Here is a 16,224-nt window from a genome sequence, read left to right as displayed (position 1 = left end):
TCAGGACAAGGGATTGAACATCCTGTCAAGGACCCCATGAGATGAGGCAAAGATGCTGCTAGAGTGGCTCCTAGAAGTTGGCCTGGCATATGGTAGGGGAAGGAATAAAAAGGCCAAGGGAAGTTGGAATGCTAGAATTAAAAGAAAAAAAAAATATATATATATATAAAATATGAGGCCAAAATACCTACCAGATGCTTGTATTCCATGCGAGGGGAGGGAACCACAGTCATCAGGTGTGTGCTGGTAAGAGGGGCAGCAGCTTCACCCAGAAGTGCAGTAGTGGCTCTCGTCTGCATGCCAGGACTGATGGTGGGAGAGGTGGTTAAAGAGCTGGGCTCCTTAATAGCCACGCATGGGGACGAGCCTCCCCTTCTCCAGTAAGAGGCCGGCCAGTGACATTTCACTGCTAGAACCAAGGGGGCTACAATTATTGTAATGACCAGCCACGTAAGAGGGGCACTGAAGCTGACTTGACCTGTAGGGTATAGAGCATGGCGCCCCTAAGGGGCAAAATAGGCAGGTGATCAACAAAAGTGCTGCTTAACATCTACAATTATAAGAAGGAAGAATGGAGAAGCAGTGGCTAAGGACAATTGTCCCGATTAAAAAAGAAAAGTCACAATCCCTCATCCAGTTCCCCAACCTGAGCCAATTTTCAGATCCACAGTACATTGACTGAAGAAGTAACCTAGTCCATAGGAGGAAGGACTCTGCATCACTGTAGGAAATGTATATTGTAATGATTCCTCTCTTCCTCCCCCAAAAGGACTATGGCCACTTATTTGGGTGAGTGTACATTGGGGAGAAAGAATAATCAGACATATTGAGGACTGCTGGAAACAGAAACCCAAAGCGTCATTAGGTCTTCCATATTAAAGCAAGGACTTACAGAGAACAGAAAACAAATGGAGTCCTGTCTAACATTCAGCTTATACCGAGTTCACTAGTTCTGTGGATCCACCCAGTAGTCATTTCCCTAGTTTTCAAGTGTACAATACGGATTGATATAATGGAAGTTGGATCTCCTCACTACCACCACCACATTGAATCCGTGGCTTGTGGGATAGGAGTTATCATAGTGAGAAGGCCAAGTGGAAGCCTTTGAAACTGTCCTCCCTCTGGTGAAGACAGTAAATCTAAAACAATACTGACTAGATATGACAACAAAAGCACAAGGAACAAAAGAAAAGAGAAACTGAACATCATCAAAACTTAAAACTTTTGTGCTTCAAAGGATACCATCAATAAATTCAAAAGACAACCCATAGAATGAGAGAAAATTTTTGCAAATCATGTATCTGACAAGGGACTTGTATCTAGAAATATAAAGAACTATGACAACTCAATAACAAAAAGACAAATAACCCAATTATAAAATGGGCTAAGGATCTGACTAGACATTTCTCTAAAGAAAATATACAACTGGAAAATAAGCTCATGAAAAGATGCACAACATCATTAGCCATCAGGGAAATGCAGATCAAAACCACAATGAGATACCATTTCACACCCACTAGGAGGGCTGTGATAAAAAGTCAGATAATAACAAGTGTTGTCAAGGATGTGGAGAAGTGAGAACTCTCATATTCTGTTGGTGGGAATGTCAAACGGTAAAGCCACTTTGGAAAACATTTTGGCAGTTTCTCATTCGACGCAGCAATCCCACTCCTCATTCGACGCAGCAATCCCACTCCTAGGTGTATATATGCCCCAAATGAAAATATATGTCCACACAAAAACTTGCATCCAAATGTTCATAGCACCATTATTCATAATAGTTAAAAAGTGGCAACAACTCAGATGTCCAACTGATGCCTGAATAGAGCGTGGTTAACCATATAATGGAATATTATTTGGCAATAAAAAGAAATTAAGTACTGATACGTGCTACAACATGGTTGAACCTTGAAAACATTACACTTAGTGAAAGAAGCCAGATACAAAGGACCACATATTATATGATATCATTTATACGAAATGTCCAAAATAGGCAATTCTCTTTAAGAGGCTGAAAGTAGATTGGAGGTTGCCTGGGAAGAGGGGCAGATCCTGGGGGGAAATGAGGAGTGACAGATGGTGGGTCTGGGGTTTATTTTTGGGGTGATGAAAATGTTCTAAAATTGATTTTGGTGATGGTTGAACAACTCTGTGAATATACAAAAAACCACTGAATTGTACACTTTGAGTGGGTGAATTGTATGTTATGTTAATTATATCTTAATAAAGCTGTTTAAAAAACAACAAAAATACTGCAGCATAGTGGGAATGTCATAGATTTGTACCACCATTAAAGACCTAAAGGATATAAGAGTGGTTCCTATAATATGCTCATTTAATTCTCCAGTCTGGTCCCTACAGAAACCAGATAATAGCCTCAATCACCTGCTGGCTCCTGGATACAAGGAGTCCAAGTGCCCTGGCAGCAGGTATAGACTGTGGTTCAATGGAACCCTTGATATGTCCCTCAGAAAGAGTGTGCTCCCTCTGGGGACTTGGACCTCTAACTCAGCAGAGCCCACAGTTCTAGGGACAGGAAGCACACAGTCCTCCAGTGGGTCTTTGGAAATGATGGTAAGTGGGGCCCCTCCTACTTCTATTCCTTTGTTCCTGGACCGTGTATTCTTTCCATTGTGAACACAGCCTCATATTAGGTCTTTGGTTTAAATGATTAAACTGGCATCCCATCTTTACGGAGTACTGCCTCCATATTGGTGCTTCAGTTGTGCCTTCAGTAGGCCATTCCAGTGCTCTATGAGGCTGCCTGCTTCTGGATGGCGTGGTAAATGCCGTGACCAACGGATCCCATGGTCATGGGCCCATTCCTGCACCTCCTTCTCTGTGAACTGGGTCCCCTGGAAGGATGAAATGTTGCATGGATTCCATCCCTATGAACACAAATTCTGTAAGCCCCCAGATAATTGTGCTGGCTGAGGTTCTGCAGACAGGAAAGGCAAACCCACATCCACAGGTAATTTGAGGAAAAATTTCTGGCCCTTTCAGAATGGAAGGCACCCAATTTAATAAACTTACCACAGAATGGCTATGATCATGAGAGCGAATGGTCTGCAGTTTTAATTTTCTTATAAAGTCTTTGGTCTGGTTTTGGTATCAGAGTAATGCTGGCCTCATGAATACATTGGGAAATGTTCCTTCCTCTTCTAGTTTCAGTAAGACATTGCATAGAATTGGAATTATTTATTCATTAAATGCATGGTAGAATTCAACCAGTGGAACTACCTGGGCTCAAAGCCTTCTTTGTTGGATGGTTTTTAACTTCAAATGCAAACTCTTTAAGAGATAGACTTTTCAGGTAATTTATTTCCCATTAAAGTTTTGATGGGATATGTCTTTAAAGGAATTGGTCCATTTCATCTAAGTTATTGAATTTATGGGCACAGAATTGTTCATAATATCCCTTATTTTCCATTTAATGTTTGTTGGTTCTGTAATGATGCTACTTTCTAGTTTCTTCAGGTGGAACCTTAGATTAATGTTTCAGGATCTTTCTTCTTTTCTAATATAATTTAATGCTATATATATTTTCTCTAAGCATTGCTTTAGCTGCATCCTACAAATTTTGATTTTTTTTTTTACTGAAGTACAGTTGACTTACAATGTTGTGTTAGTTTCTGGTGTACAGCAAAGTAATTCAGATATATATATATATTTTTTTTCTTTTTCATATTCTTTTACATTATGGTTTATTACAGGATACTAAATATAGTTCCCTGTGCTATGTAGTAGGACCTTGTTCTTTATCTGTTTTATATATAGTAGTTTGTATCTGCTAATCCCAAACTCCTAATTTATCCCTTCTCCACCCTCTTTCCCCCTTGGTAACCATAAGTTTGTTTTCTATGTCTTTGAATCTGTTTCTATTTCGTAAATAAATTTGTTTGTGTCATATTTTAGATTCCACATATAAATGATACCATATGGTATTTGTCTTTCTCTTTCTGACTTACTTCACTTAGTACGATAATCTCTAGGTCCATCCATGTTGCTGCAAATGGCATTATTTCATTCTCTTTTATGGCTGAGTAGTATTCCATTGTGTATGTATATATATAACATCTTCTTTATCCATTTGATGCTGTATTTTTATTTCATTCTATTAAAATATCTTCTAATTCCCCTTGACAATTCTTATTTGACTCATGGATTACTTAGAAGTGTGTTGTTTAACTTCCAAATATTTGAGGATTTTTCAGATATTTTTGTGTTACTAATTTGTACTTTAATTCCATTATAATCAGAGACCATACTTTGCATGATTTAAATTCTTTTAATATTGTTGAGGTTTGGGTTTTGGCCCAGCATACTCAGTAAATATTCCATGTGCAATTTTAAAGACCATGTGTTCTGCTGCTGTTGGGTGGAAAGTCTATAAATGTCAATTAAATAAAACTGATTTGATCGTGTTGTTCAGGACTTCTGTATCTTTACTGAATTTTTTGTCTACTTATCCTACCAATTACTGAGAGAAGAGTATTTAGTTTTCCAAGTATAATTCTCGTATTTTTCCTCAGCTTAGAATACATTTATCACACTGTCATTCCTGAAGGATATTTTTGTTAGATATAGAATTTGGAGTTGACTATTCTTTTTTCTTTGCTACCTTAATTACACTGTTTCATCACAGTTTCTGATGAGAAATCCATAGTTATATGAATCATTGTTTCCATATACATGTCATTGTCAGTTTGAGGGCCCTCCTGGGAACCTGAAATAAGTGCTGACTGGAGTTTGCTCTTATGGGATAGTGAGGCGAGGTGAGGAGGAAGGCAGGAATGTGACTGGAGGGTGTATAAGAAGAAATGTATCCACTTGTTGGTAGGCCTTCATCATCTCTTGCCTGGATCAGTGTATTTAACAAAAGACTGGGGACCTCCCTGGTGGCGCAGTGGTTAAGAATCCGCCTGCCAATGCAGGGGACGTGGGTTCGATCCCTGGTCCGGGAAGGTCCTACGTGCTGTGGAGCAATTAAGCCCATGCACCACAACTACTGAGCCTGCATGCCATAACTACTGAAGCCCACGTGCCTAGAGCCCGTGCTTCACAACAGGAGAAGCCACCACAATGAGAAGCCTGTGCACTGCAACAAAGAGTAGCCCCCGCTCACCGCAACCAGAGAAAGCCTGTGTGCAGCAACAAACACCCAACACAGCCAAAAATAAATAAATAAATAAACAAATGACTGGAGAGACACAAATATTGCATCATCTTTAAAATCAAAATCTGCAAAATTCGAATAAGACTGTTCTCTAAATCAGAATTAAATTAGAATAAGATAATTCCAGGTTTACAATTATCCTTTACCTCTTCATTACCTTACATATGTTTTTCATAATAAGATAAATGGTTCCAGGGCCATGTCAAAATGGGGATACCTAGATTTAAGTCCTTTAAATTTTTACAAATTCTTATAAGATACATTTAAGAATACTGTAAGTGAGAACTTATCATTTTAACCTACTGAGAAAAATCTTTGTTGTTATAATGAAATAAAATGCATACTTACTCTGAATAATATTTCTTCATTCCATTTTGGATTCAAAGTCTAAAAGACAATAAACGTATTATAACTAACTTTTTAGTATTTTGTCATATAAAAATAAAACAAGTATATTTTTGAAAATTTTGAATACTGCTAAGTCTAACCTTTTTAATGGTTTTCGTTTGCACACTTGTAAAAACTCCATTCACTGGGTCATATAAGGTCACTCTCACATAAGGATCACTGTTAAAATTTTTAAAAAAAAGTTAATTGTTGCTTATTCCCAAACTCAGGTTACTCGAACTATAAAAATCACAGAATTTTCCTTGTTAATTTCTACAATTACTTCCTACACTTAAAAGTAAGGGTTCCTTAGGCAGGGGTAAGTAATTATAGCAATCTTTGCATTTTGTTAAAAAGCTGAAATACTGTGTTAGTGACATAGACAAAGAATTAGAAAGAAAACCTTTTAATCACAATTTAATGATTTCCAACCTTTTAAGGTTTTTGAAATTTTGTTTTATCTTTATTACATGTCTTCCTCTTTTGGGTTAAGAAGGTTGATTCAATGATTCTCAAGAATAGCTTTGCAAGACCTCAGGTTGTTCCAAGTTATCTCATGGGTATAAACTCTTTTTACAAAATAAAGGCAAAGTGCTTCAGTTCAAAATAATTATATGACATGTAACCCCTTGTACAAAGAGACATGGAGAAGGAAAACCTTGTGATATTTAGGTTTGCAAAGCAAAAGACTTTAGACATTTTACTTGTCCATGGTCAAATTTCTCCCATTTCTCTTGGGGATCTCAAGTACCCACCATTCACCACAAACTCTTCCTCCCATTTCCTTATACAACCTCACCTTTTACTTTAATTGACAAAAATCAAAGTCATTGTAATACTCCCAACATCCTGGTATTTATCAGAGCCCATCTTACTCCTAACCTCAGTGATGCAGGTATTTTACCCAATCGCCCTTGTCCAGTTTCCTCCCACTTCCTCTGGAACCTTACCTCATCTATTTTGACTTCTCCCTTTTATATCTCCAGCTTTTCTTTGACCTAGGTTTTTCCAGACATAGAAATGTTATTAAACTCCCCCAACTCCTTGACTCTCCTTCCTGCCTCCAGCAAAGCAAACTAGATTTCTTTTCTTTCTGTCTCAAACTTTCCAAGAGAATAATCTGTAATAATAATAACAATTAACATTTATATAGCAATTACTCTGTGCCAGGCGCTGTTCTAAACAGTTTATATATATTAAATTTTGGAATCCTCATAATGACCTATGAGGTAGGTATGATTATTATCTCTATTTTACACAGAGAGGTAAGTCAACTCATCCGAGATCACACAGCTAGGAAGCGGAAAAGCCAAGAACTGAAACTCAAGCACCTGGCTCCAGAGGCCCTGAGCTTAACCGTGATGGCATACGACCTCCCTTTCCTCATTTCCTCAACTCCCAGTGCTCTTCACAGTCCTATAATCTGGTTTCCACCTCTTTCCTTCAGATCCATTCCTTGAAAAGTCACCAATCTTGCTAAAACAATAGACACTTTCTAGGCACTTATTTTACTGGTCCTCTGTAGGTTTGATAATACTGACCATTTCCTCTTTGAAACTCATCTCGTTTAGCTTTCATGACACAAGTCCCTTCTGGTTCTCCCTTTTCTTCTCTCTACATATTTCCTTCACAGTCTCATCCATGGTTTTAACAACTAACTATATCCTCTCAAATATAAATATAAAACATAAATATAAATATATATTCCTGATCTCGCCATCCAGCTAGATATTTCCACCTGGAAAGTCCACAGACAATGTCTGTTCAAGAGTTTTGCCTATTTTTAATTGGCCATTTTACCATATTATTATTGAGTTGTAAGAGGTCTTTATACACTATGAATTAAAGGCCTTTGTCAGATATATGTTTTGAAAACATTTTCTCCCAATCTGTGGCTTGCCTCTTCCCTTCCTTAACTGTGTCTTTCAAACAACAAAAGTTTTTAATTCTGATGAAGTCTGTTTCAACATTTTTCTTTCTAAATTTTAGGTTCATATCTTTTGAGTCCCATTCAAGAAATCTTTGTGTAATTCAGTAGAGCAAATATTTTCTCCTATGTCTTCTTCTAGAAGTTTATTAATTTTAGCTCTTATTAATTTTCTATATTATGTGTGATAAGGAAAGAGCTTCATTTTGTTCCATATAGATAACCAGTTGTTCTAGTATCATGTACTTAAAGACTATCCTTTCTGCTGAATTACCTTAATGCTTAAAGCAACTGACCATGTACATGTATATGTGTATGTGTGTGTGGGGGGGTGTATACTTCTACACTCTTTATTCTAGTCCACTGAATAATATATCTGTTCTCATGCCAATGCTACTTTGTCTTGATTACCTATAGCTGTATAGAAAGTCTTGAAATTATGTAGCCTAAGTTTTCCACCTATGTTCTTCTTTTTCAAAATTGTTTTGGCTAATCTATGTCTTTTGAGTTTCCATAACAATACTGGAATCACTTATCCATTTCTCCAAAAAAAAAAAAACATGGCTGGGATTTTGATTGGGATTGAGCCAAATCTATTCAATTTGGAGAGAAATACAACTCTAACAATAATGAATCTTCCAATCCATGAATATGAAAATATTTATCCATTGATTTAGATCTTCAATTTCACTCAGGAATGTTTTATAGTTTTCAGTGTACAGTGCTTACAAATCTTTTGTTAAATTTATTTCTAAGTTTTCAATTTTTATATTATTGTAAACAGAGATTTTAAAAATTCATTTTCCAATTGTTAATTGATTGATAGGATATAACAATATGACTAATTTTGGTACACTGGCTTTGTATCTTGTGGTCTTATATTTTAGTTCTAGCAGCTTCTTTGAGATTCCTTAGGGTTTTCTATGTACATGATCAGACAGTCTACAAGTAAAAAGTTTCTTCCTTTTCAGTCTGCATTATTTTTATTTCTTTTCCTAGTCATATTACTTGGCTAGGACACTCAGTACAGTGTTGAACTGAATGTGAGAGCAGACAACGCTTCTTATTCCTGAGTTTAAGTTTAAGCATTCAGACTGTCATCACTGGGCATGATATTAGCTATTGTCTTTCTCACGGAAAACCTTAATCATGTCTACAACTCCCATCTATCCCTAGTTTGCTAAGACTTTGTATCATGATTGGGTACTGAATTTTGTCAGATGCTTTTTTTGTTTTTATTGAAATGATCATGTTTTTCTTTTATTCTATTAATATGGTATATTACATTGATTAATTTTCATATGTTAAACTAATTCTGCATTTTGTTATTAGTTTGTTGAGAGTTTTTATCATAAAAGGGTGTTGAACATTGACAAATGTACTTTCTACACCTATTGAAATGATCATGCATGTTTTTCCTTCTGTGCTATATTAATGTGATGATTTACAGTGGTTGACTTTTTTCAAATGTTGAACAAACCTTATATTCATAGGAAAAATCCCACCTGATCATATATTGCTATATATGGTTCAATATAGGGCTACTGAAGTTTTCTATTTCTTCTGTGATCAATTTTGGTAATTTCTACCTTTCAAAGATTTTGTCTACTTCATTTAAGTTGTGCATGATTCTTTATTGGCATTAAGTTGTGCACAGTGTTCCCTTTCTGTCTTTTTCATTTCCATAGGGTCTATAGCAATGCCTCTGCTTTTGTTCCATTATGGTAATTCGTGCCTTCTCTCTGTTTTGCTCTTGATTGGTCTAGCTTGAAGTTTAAAATTTTTATTGATCCCTTCAAGGAATGAGCTTTTCATTTCAATGATTTTTTCCTATCATTGTCCATTTTCTATTTCACTAATTTCTGCCCTTATCATTATTTTCTTCCTTCTACTTACTTTGGAATTAATTTGCCCTTCTTTTTCTGATTTCTTAATCTCAGAACTCAAGCCATTCATTTAGATCTTACTCCTTTACTAAGTTTAGATCTTACTCCTTTTCTAAGTTAAACATTTTAAAACTATAAATTTTCCTCTAATACTTTAGCTGCATCTCACAAATTTTGATGTTGCTATATTTTAATTTCATTCAGTTCAAAATGTTTTCTAATTTATCTTTTGATTCCTTCTTTGTCTTAAAAACAAAACAAAGTGTATTGTTTTATTTCCAAATATTTGGGATGTTATTGGTTTCTAACTTAATTCCACTGTTATCAGAGAACATCTCCACATGATTTAAATCTTTTCTAAATTCTTGAGATTTGTCCTGTGGTCTTACACATCGCCTAAATTGGTGAATGTACCATATGCCCTTGAAAATAATGTAAATTTTGCACTTGTTTGATTTACTGTTTTATTGCCCAGCATAATATGGCAGACAGACTCTAGGGTGGCTTCTTTTATCCCCACCTCCTAATGTTCATGCCTTTTGTATTCCCCTCCTCGTAAATATGGGAAGGATTGTGTATTCTAACCAATAATTATATCAAAAGTGACAAAATGTATGTGGTTACATTACAAAAGATTGTAACCCATCTTGCTAGGAGACTTTCTCTCCTATGATAGCTTTGAAGAAGCAAGCTGCTATCCTGTGAGCTGTCATATGAAGGCCATGTGACAAGAAGCTTAGGATGGCCTCTGGCTGATAGCCAGCAAAAAACTGAAGCCCTCAATCTGGCAGTCTGAAAGAACTGAATGCTGCCAACAACCACATGAGCTTGGAAGTGTATGCTTCCCCAAACAAGCCTCAGATGAAACCATAGCCCTGGCCAATGCCTGATTGCAGATTTTCAAGACCTTGAAGCAGAGGACCCAGTTAAACCCTGCACAGACTCTGTGACCCACAGAAACTATGAAATCATAAATAATGTGTTCTTCTAAGCTGCTAAGTTTGAGGGAATTATAGTTGTGCAGCAATCGATAAATAATGTGAATATACCACGTACACTTGAAAAGAATGTGTATTTGGCAGTTGTTAGGAAGTGTTCTTTGCATCAAAGTTCATAATATTGTTCAACTTACTGTTTTGTTGTTTTTTTTAATCTTGTTTTATTAACTGCTGAGAGAGAGCTAATGTTTCCAACTATGATTGTGAAATTTTTTCTCTCTCCCTCTAATTCTGTCAACTTTTGCTTCATATATTTTCAAGTTCTCTTGGCAGCAACATACAACTTTGATTGTTTTACCTTCTTGATGAATTTATTCTTATATTGTTGTGAAGTATCTGGAAATAATTTTTGTGTTGAAATCTCTTTTATCAGATATTAAAATATCCATTTCAGTCTTCACATGCTTGTTTGTATGGCTATGCATCCCTTCTCTTTCAACTTACTTGTGTCTTTATATTTTAAGTACATCATTTATAGACAGCATTTAGTTGGGTCTTCTTTTTCAATCCATTCTAATAATTTCTACCTCATATTCACCTTAGTCCACTAATGTTTAATGTAATTATTGTTATGATTAGATTTAGGTGTATCAAATTATTACTAGTTTTCTATTCATCCCTCTCCCCTTTCTCTCTCTCTCTCTCTTTTTTGATCATTTGTTCTTTTCCTGGCCTTTTGTTTAACTATTTTATTTTTTCAAGAATTTCATTTTAAAATTTCTATTGCTTTTTAATCTATAATTCTTTACATTATTATTTTTTGTTTTTTTATTTTTATTTTTTTTTGCGGTACGCGGGCCTCTCACTGCTGTGCCCTCTCCCGTTGCGGAGCACAGGCTCCGGACGCGCAGGCTCAGCAGCCATGGCTCACGGGCCTAGCTGCTCCGCAGCATGTGGGATCTTCCCGGACCGGGGCACGAACCTGTGTCCCCTGCATCGGCAGGCGGACTCTCAACCACTGCGCCACCAGGGAAGCCCTACATTATTTTTTAGTGATTTATCTAGGTATTACAATATACATGCTTACTTTTTATTCCACTTACACTTAATATAGTACACTCTACTAAAAAGGTTCATAATGCATACCATCCCTGTCCTTTATGCCATAGTTGTTATATGTATTCCATCTATGAGACAATACAAAACAGTAAGTGGTGATATAAACAGGCATATGTTTTTTCTAAAAAATTATGATGAAAAGAACAAAAAGTCTTTCATATGTTTCTAGATATTTACCATTTCTGATGCTCTTCATTCCTTTCTGAGGACCTGAGTTTCCATCTGATATCTACCTCTTTAGCTGGGAGAATTTCCTTTAGCTTTTATCATGGTGCAGGTCTGCCAATGACAAAGTCTCATAGTTTTCTTTTATCTGAAAATGTTATTTTGTCATCATCCTGAAGAATATTTTCACTGAATATAGTAGAGAACTCTAGATTGACAGCTATTCTATTGTTCCATTTTCTTCTGGCCTCCAGAGTTTCTGGTGAGAAGTCAGTACTCAACTGAATTATAGGTCCCTTGTATGTAATTTGTCATTTTCTGAGTTTCTTCTGTCAGAATTTTTCTTTATACTTTGTTTTCAACAGCTTGACTATTATGTGCCTCTGTATGTTCTTCTCAGTGTTTATCCTGCTTGGTGTTTTTTTGGTACTATAAACTTGTGTCATTCATCAAATTTGGAAAAAATTTGGCCATTATTTCTTCAAACAACATTTTGCCTCATTCTCTCTCCTCTATTTCTAGGACTCCAAGTACATGTATGTTAGACTGTTCAATATTATCTAACAAGTCCCTGACGCTCTGTTCATTTAGAAAAATTTTAAAATCTTTGTTTCTCTCTCATCTCCGGTTGGGAAATCATTTCTATTGATCTATCTTTAAGTTCAATTAATTTTTCCTCGTCATCTCCATTCTGCTGTTAATTTCATCCGAGAATTTTAATTTTAAATATTATATTTTTCAGTTCTAGAATTTTCATTTTTTATGGTTTCTGTTTCATTCCCGAGATTTCCAATCTTTTGACTTATTGTGAGCATATTTTCTTTTCTCTACTGTGAATGTGTTTCGTTTTCCTGGCTTTTTATAAATTACATACCTTTGGATTATATCTTAGACATTATAAATGTTAAATTGTGGAGACTGTGGATACTGTACTTTCTCTTTGATGAGAATTTGTTTGCTTTTATCATGTAATTAATTATCTTACTTGGACAAGAACCACAAGCTCTGTTTCTTGGGCAGCAATCCTGATCTCTGTTCAGATCTTTTGTCCTCCAATGAGTTGTTTTGAACCTGCTATCATGTGTGTGATTCAGGGTCAGCCAAAAATGTCAGTGGACATAGTTTGGGAATTTCCTCTCCAGTTCTTTCCCTTCCAGAATCCCCACCATTGTCATGTTTTCTTCAGAGTAAGTCTTCTGATTTCCCAGGCTATGAATATTATAATTTTTCCATGTTCTGATTCCATGTGGCCTCAGACTAATTCATAAAATTGGAGACTCACTCAGTACAACTCCACACCTCCAAACATGGACTCTCCAATAGACTCTCTACCTACTCTGTTCACTCTCCACTGCCTTTAACTTGCTGGATTTTATAATATTTTCAGAGTTTATGGTTGTTATCTGCAAAAGGATTCGTCTGTTAGAATTTTACTGATTCTCAGAAACAGAACTCAATGATGTATCTTATAACTACCACTCTCAGTTATACCTTTGCCTAAGTTCACAAACTCTGCAATTCAGATGTCAAGGAATTTAGTAAACCACCAACTAGAAACATTATTCTACCTCATACAACAGCTTACTAATAATATTACTCAATTTTTCATCTAACCAAAGTTTGGAAAAAAACTAATTAATAAATACAAAGTTTTAAAATTACAACCCAACTTCTTACACTTACCTAGCTCCCAAGATATCCTTTTTGGCAAGGCCTATTCCAGCTATAACTTTTACCCTCACAATTCGGGAAGTTTCCTAAAATACAAAAATTTATATTTTATTTTCACATATTTATAACTTACTCAAGACACATTATCTTTATATATATATATATGTGTGTGTGTGTGTGTGTGTGTGTGTATATATATATAAAATAAGGTAACAGGATATTAAAATTAACTGGAAGAATATTTTTTAGGAATTAATTTGATTAAAAGCTATATAAAGGAAAATAAAAACTATATTGGTATTTGTAATGACTTGATTATCTACAAAGAAAAGCCAAAAAAGCTGGAGCCAAATTGTTATAATGACTAAGAATTTATCATTGCTTCCAAGAAAATCTAAAGACAAATTATTGGAACTGATACAGATTTATCATTGTTGCTAGGTACAGGATAACACAAAATTCAGAGCTCATAATCATTTGTAATAATTACTTAGGTAATTATTTTAAAAATCCCATTCAATAAAATATACATTAAATAAAACTATAATGTATTGATATTTTAATGTAGGAAACATTAAATTTCTTGGGTATCATAATAGTATTATGAGGTTTTATATAAGAATGTCTTACTTTTTTTTTTTTTTTTTTTTCAGTACGCGGGCCTCTCACTGTTGTGGCCTCTCCCGTTGTGGAGCACAGGCTCCAGACGTGCAGGCTCAGTGGCCATGGCTCACGGGCCCAGCCGCCTCGCGGCATGTGGGATCTTCCCAGACCAGGGCACAAACCCGTGTCCCCTGCATCGGCAGGCGGACTCTCAACCACTGTGCCACCAGGGAAGCCCAAGAATGTCTTACTTTTAAGAGATACATATTGAAGTATTTAGGGACAAAGTAAGATAAACCCTGCAACTTACTCTTAAATGGCTCAGCAAACAAAAAGTTGAACATGAGCATATGTGTGTGTGTATGGAAATAAAAGGAATAAGCAAAATGTTACCAATTTATGGATCTAGCTGACGGGTAATCAAGTGCTCACTATACTATTCTTTTTATTGTCTCATAGATTTGAAATTTTTCAAATAAAAAGGTGGGTAAAAAAATACTATAAAACAGAATGTACATTTTAAAAATTTACAAGTAAGCAAAACTGTTAGATACATTCAAATAAAATTAATAAAAGTCAAAAACCTTTATGGATAAAATTTGTAAATTATTGAAGAAAATAAGAAAAATATAAATAAATGAAGAAATTCACTGGTTCATGGAAGTAAATATTTAATATTATTATCTGTTTTCTCCAAAGTAAATTATAAATTCAATACAATTTCAACTCCCCTCCTTGAATTATTTCATAGCTCTTAACAAATGATCCTAAAATTCACAGGGAAAAGTGAGAATGTGTAAAGAGGTAAACTATAACATTTGATCACTATCTTATACTATATCTAAAACCAAACTGCAGATACATCAAATTCTAAAAATGAAAAAGAAAACTTTAAAAATTTCATAAGATACTTTAGAATATTTCTGACATTGGAGTAGGAAAGGATTAAAAAAATACAAACTCTAATGGAAAAAATTGTTAGATTTGACACTAAAATTATGTTTGATGCCATGAACAAAATGAAAAGACAAGGGGACACACAGGGTGGAAATATCTAAAATATATATACCATGGACCAATTATGATTATCCAGATTATATAAAGAACTCCTAAAAGCCACTAAGTGAAGTTTAAACAACATAATACAAGAAATCATAGAGAATGGCCAATAAACACAAAAAGATCCTCAATTTCACCAGTAATAAAAGAGACCTCTAGTGTAAGTGCTGCCAAAGCAAGCACAAGAGAGAACTCTAATATTCTGTTGGTGGGGGTATAAACTGAAGAATAATTTTGAAGAGATATTTGGCAATATCTACTAAAAGTTCTAAATCAATATCCCAGAAATTGTACTTTTAGATATAACCCCTAGATAAACTCTCACTCATGTACACAAGGCCATAAGTACAACAGTATTCACAGTAGCATTTATAAGATCAACAAATGTGAAATAAATGTTGCCCAACAGAGAGCAATCTAACTGATTTTATTCTAAAATTATTCCATCAGCCAGATGAATGGGAAGAAAATGTGGTACACACACACACACACACACACACACACACACACACACACACACGCTGGAATACTACTCAGCCATAAAAAAGAACGAAAACTTGCCATTTGCAGCAACATGGGTGGACTTGCAGGGCATTATGCTAAGTGAAATAAGTCACACAGAGAAAGAAAAATACTGTTTGATATCACTTATATGTGGAATCTAAAAAATACAACAAACTACTGAATAAAACAAAAAAGAAGCAGACAGATATAGAGAACAAACTAGTGGTTACCAGTGGGGAGAGGCAGGGAGGGGCAATATAAGAGTGTGGGACACAAACTATTGGGTGTAAGATAGGCTCAAGGATGTACTGTACATCATGGGGAATATAGCCAATATTCTGTAATAACTAAATGGAAAGTAACCTTTTAAAACTGTATAAAAATTTCTAAAAATAATAAAATTATTCCATCAGCAAGTAGTAGGTCATACTCTTTTCTGAGGAGAGATCTGGGTGGGGGAAAATATACATATCATAGGGTATTTATTTCAATCTTCTTCCATTTCTAAATACTTAGACCCACCCTTATTCCTGGAGGTTTCATTGAATAAATATGATAACAGAAATATTCTATCAGCTTCAAAACTCAGATGACAAATTCAGATAATACAAAAATCCTTAACTAGAGATGCTAGATATTTTATAACTTTCCTCCATCACCAAATATAATTAAATATACAGCTGATCTTGCAAGTAAGAAGAGAAATCCTCAAGTATCAGAAATAAAGGTAGAATTGAAAATCAGAGAGGAAAACAGAAACTGAAATTTCAGTTTTCTGTGGGAATCGAT

At 35.1% G+C, this 16,224-nt stretch overlaps 1 protein-coding gene across 3 annotated transcripts in view; it reads right to left on the bottom strand.

Annotated features, from left to right (window-relative positions):
* The window catches only part of NEDD4 (NEDD4 E3 ubiquitin protein ligase), a 179,342-nt gene that overhangs the window by 122,383 nt on the left and 40,735 nt on the right, over positions 1 to 16,224 (bottom strand). For 2 of the 3 annotated variants that reach the window (XM_032623873.1, XM_032623871.1), the window contains exons 2-4: positions 13,282 to 13,355; positions 5,665 to 5,743; positions 5,525 to 5,563 (exon numbers count right to left, since the gene is read on the bottom strand). Coding sequence is in view for 1 of the 3 variants with exons in the window: in XM_032623871.1 (XP_032479762.1) it covers positions 5,525 to 5,563; positions 5,665 to 5,743; positions 13,282 to 13,355 (192 nt within the window). In the remaining 2 variants the exon portion in view is untranslated. Of the gene's footprint in view, positions 1 to 5,524; positions 5,564 to 5,664; positions 5,744 to 13,281; positions 13,356 to 16,224 lie in introns of those variants that run through there. The other variant, XM_032623872.1, reaches the window with a different exon arrangement.

This window comes from Phocoena sinus, chromosome 2 (genome assembly GCF_008692025.1).
Source record: "Phocoena sinus isolate mPhoSin1 chromosome 2, mPhoSin1.pri, whole genome shotgun sequence".
NCBI lineage: Eukaryota > Metazoa > Chordata > Mammalia > Artiodactyla > Phocoenidae > Phocoena > Phocoena sinus.
Note: the sequence above shows the minus strand (reverse complement) of the source record. Positions and strands in the feature narration are given on the sequence as shown.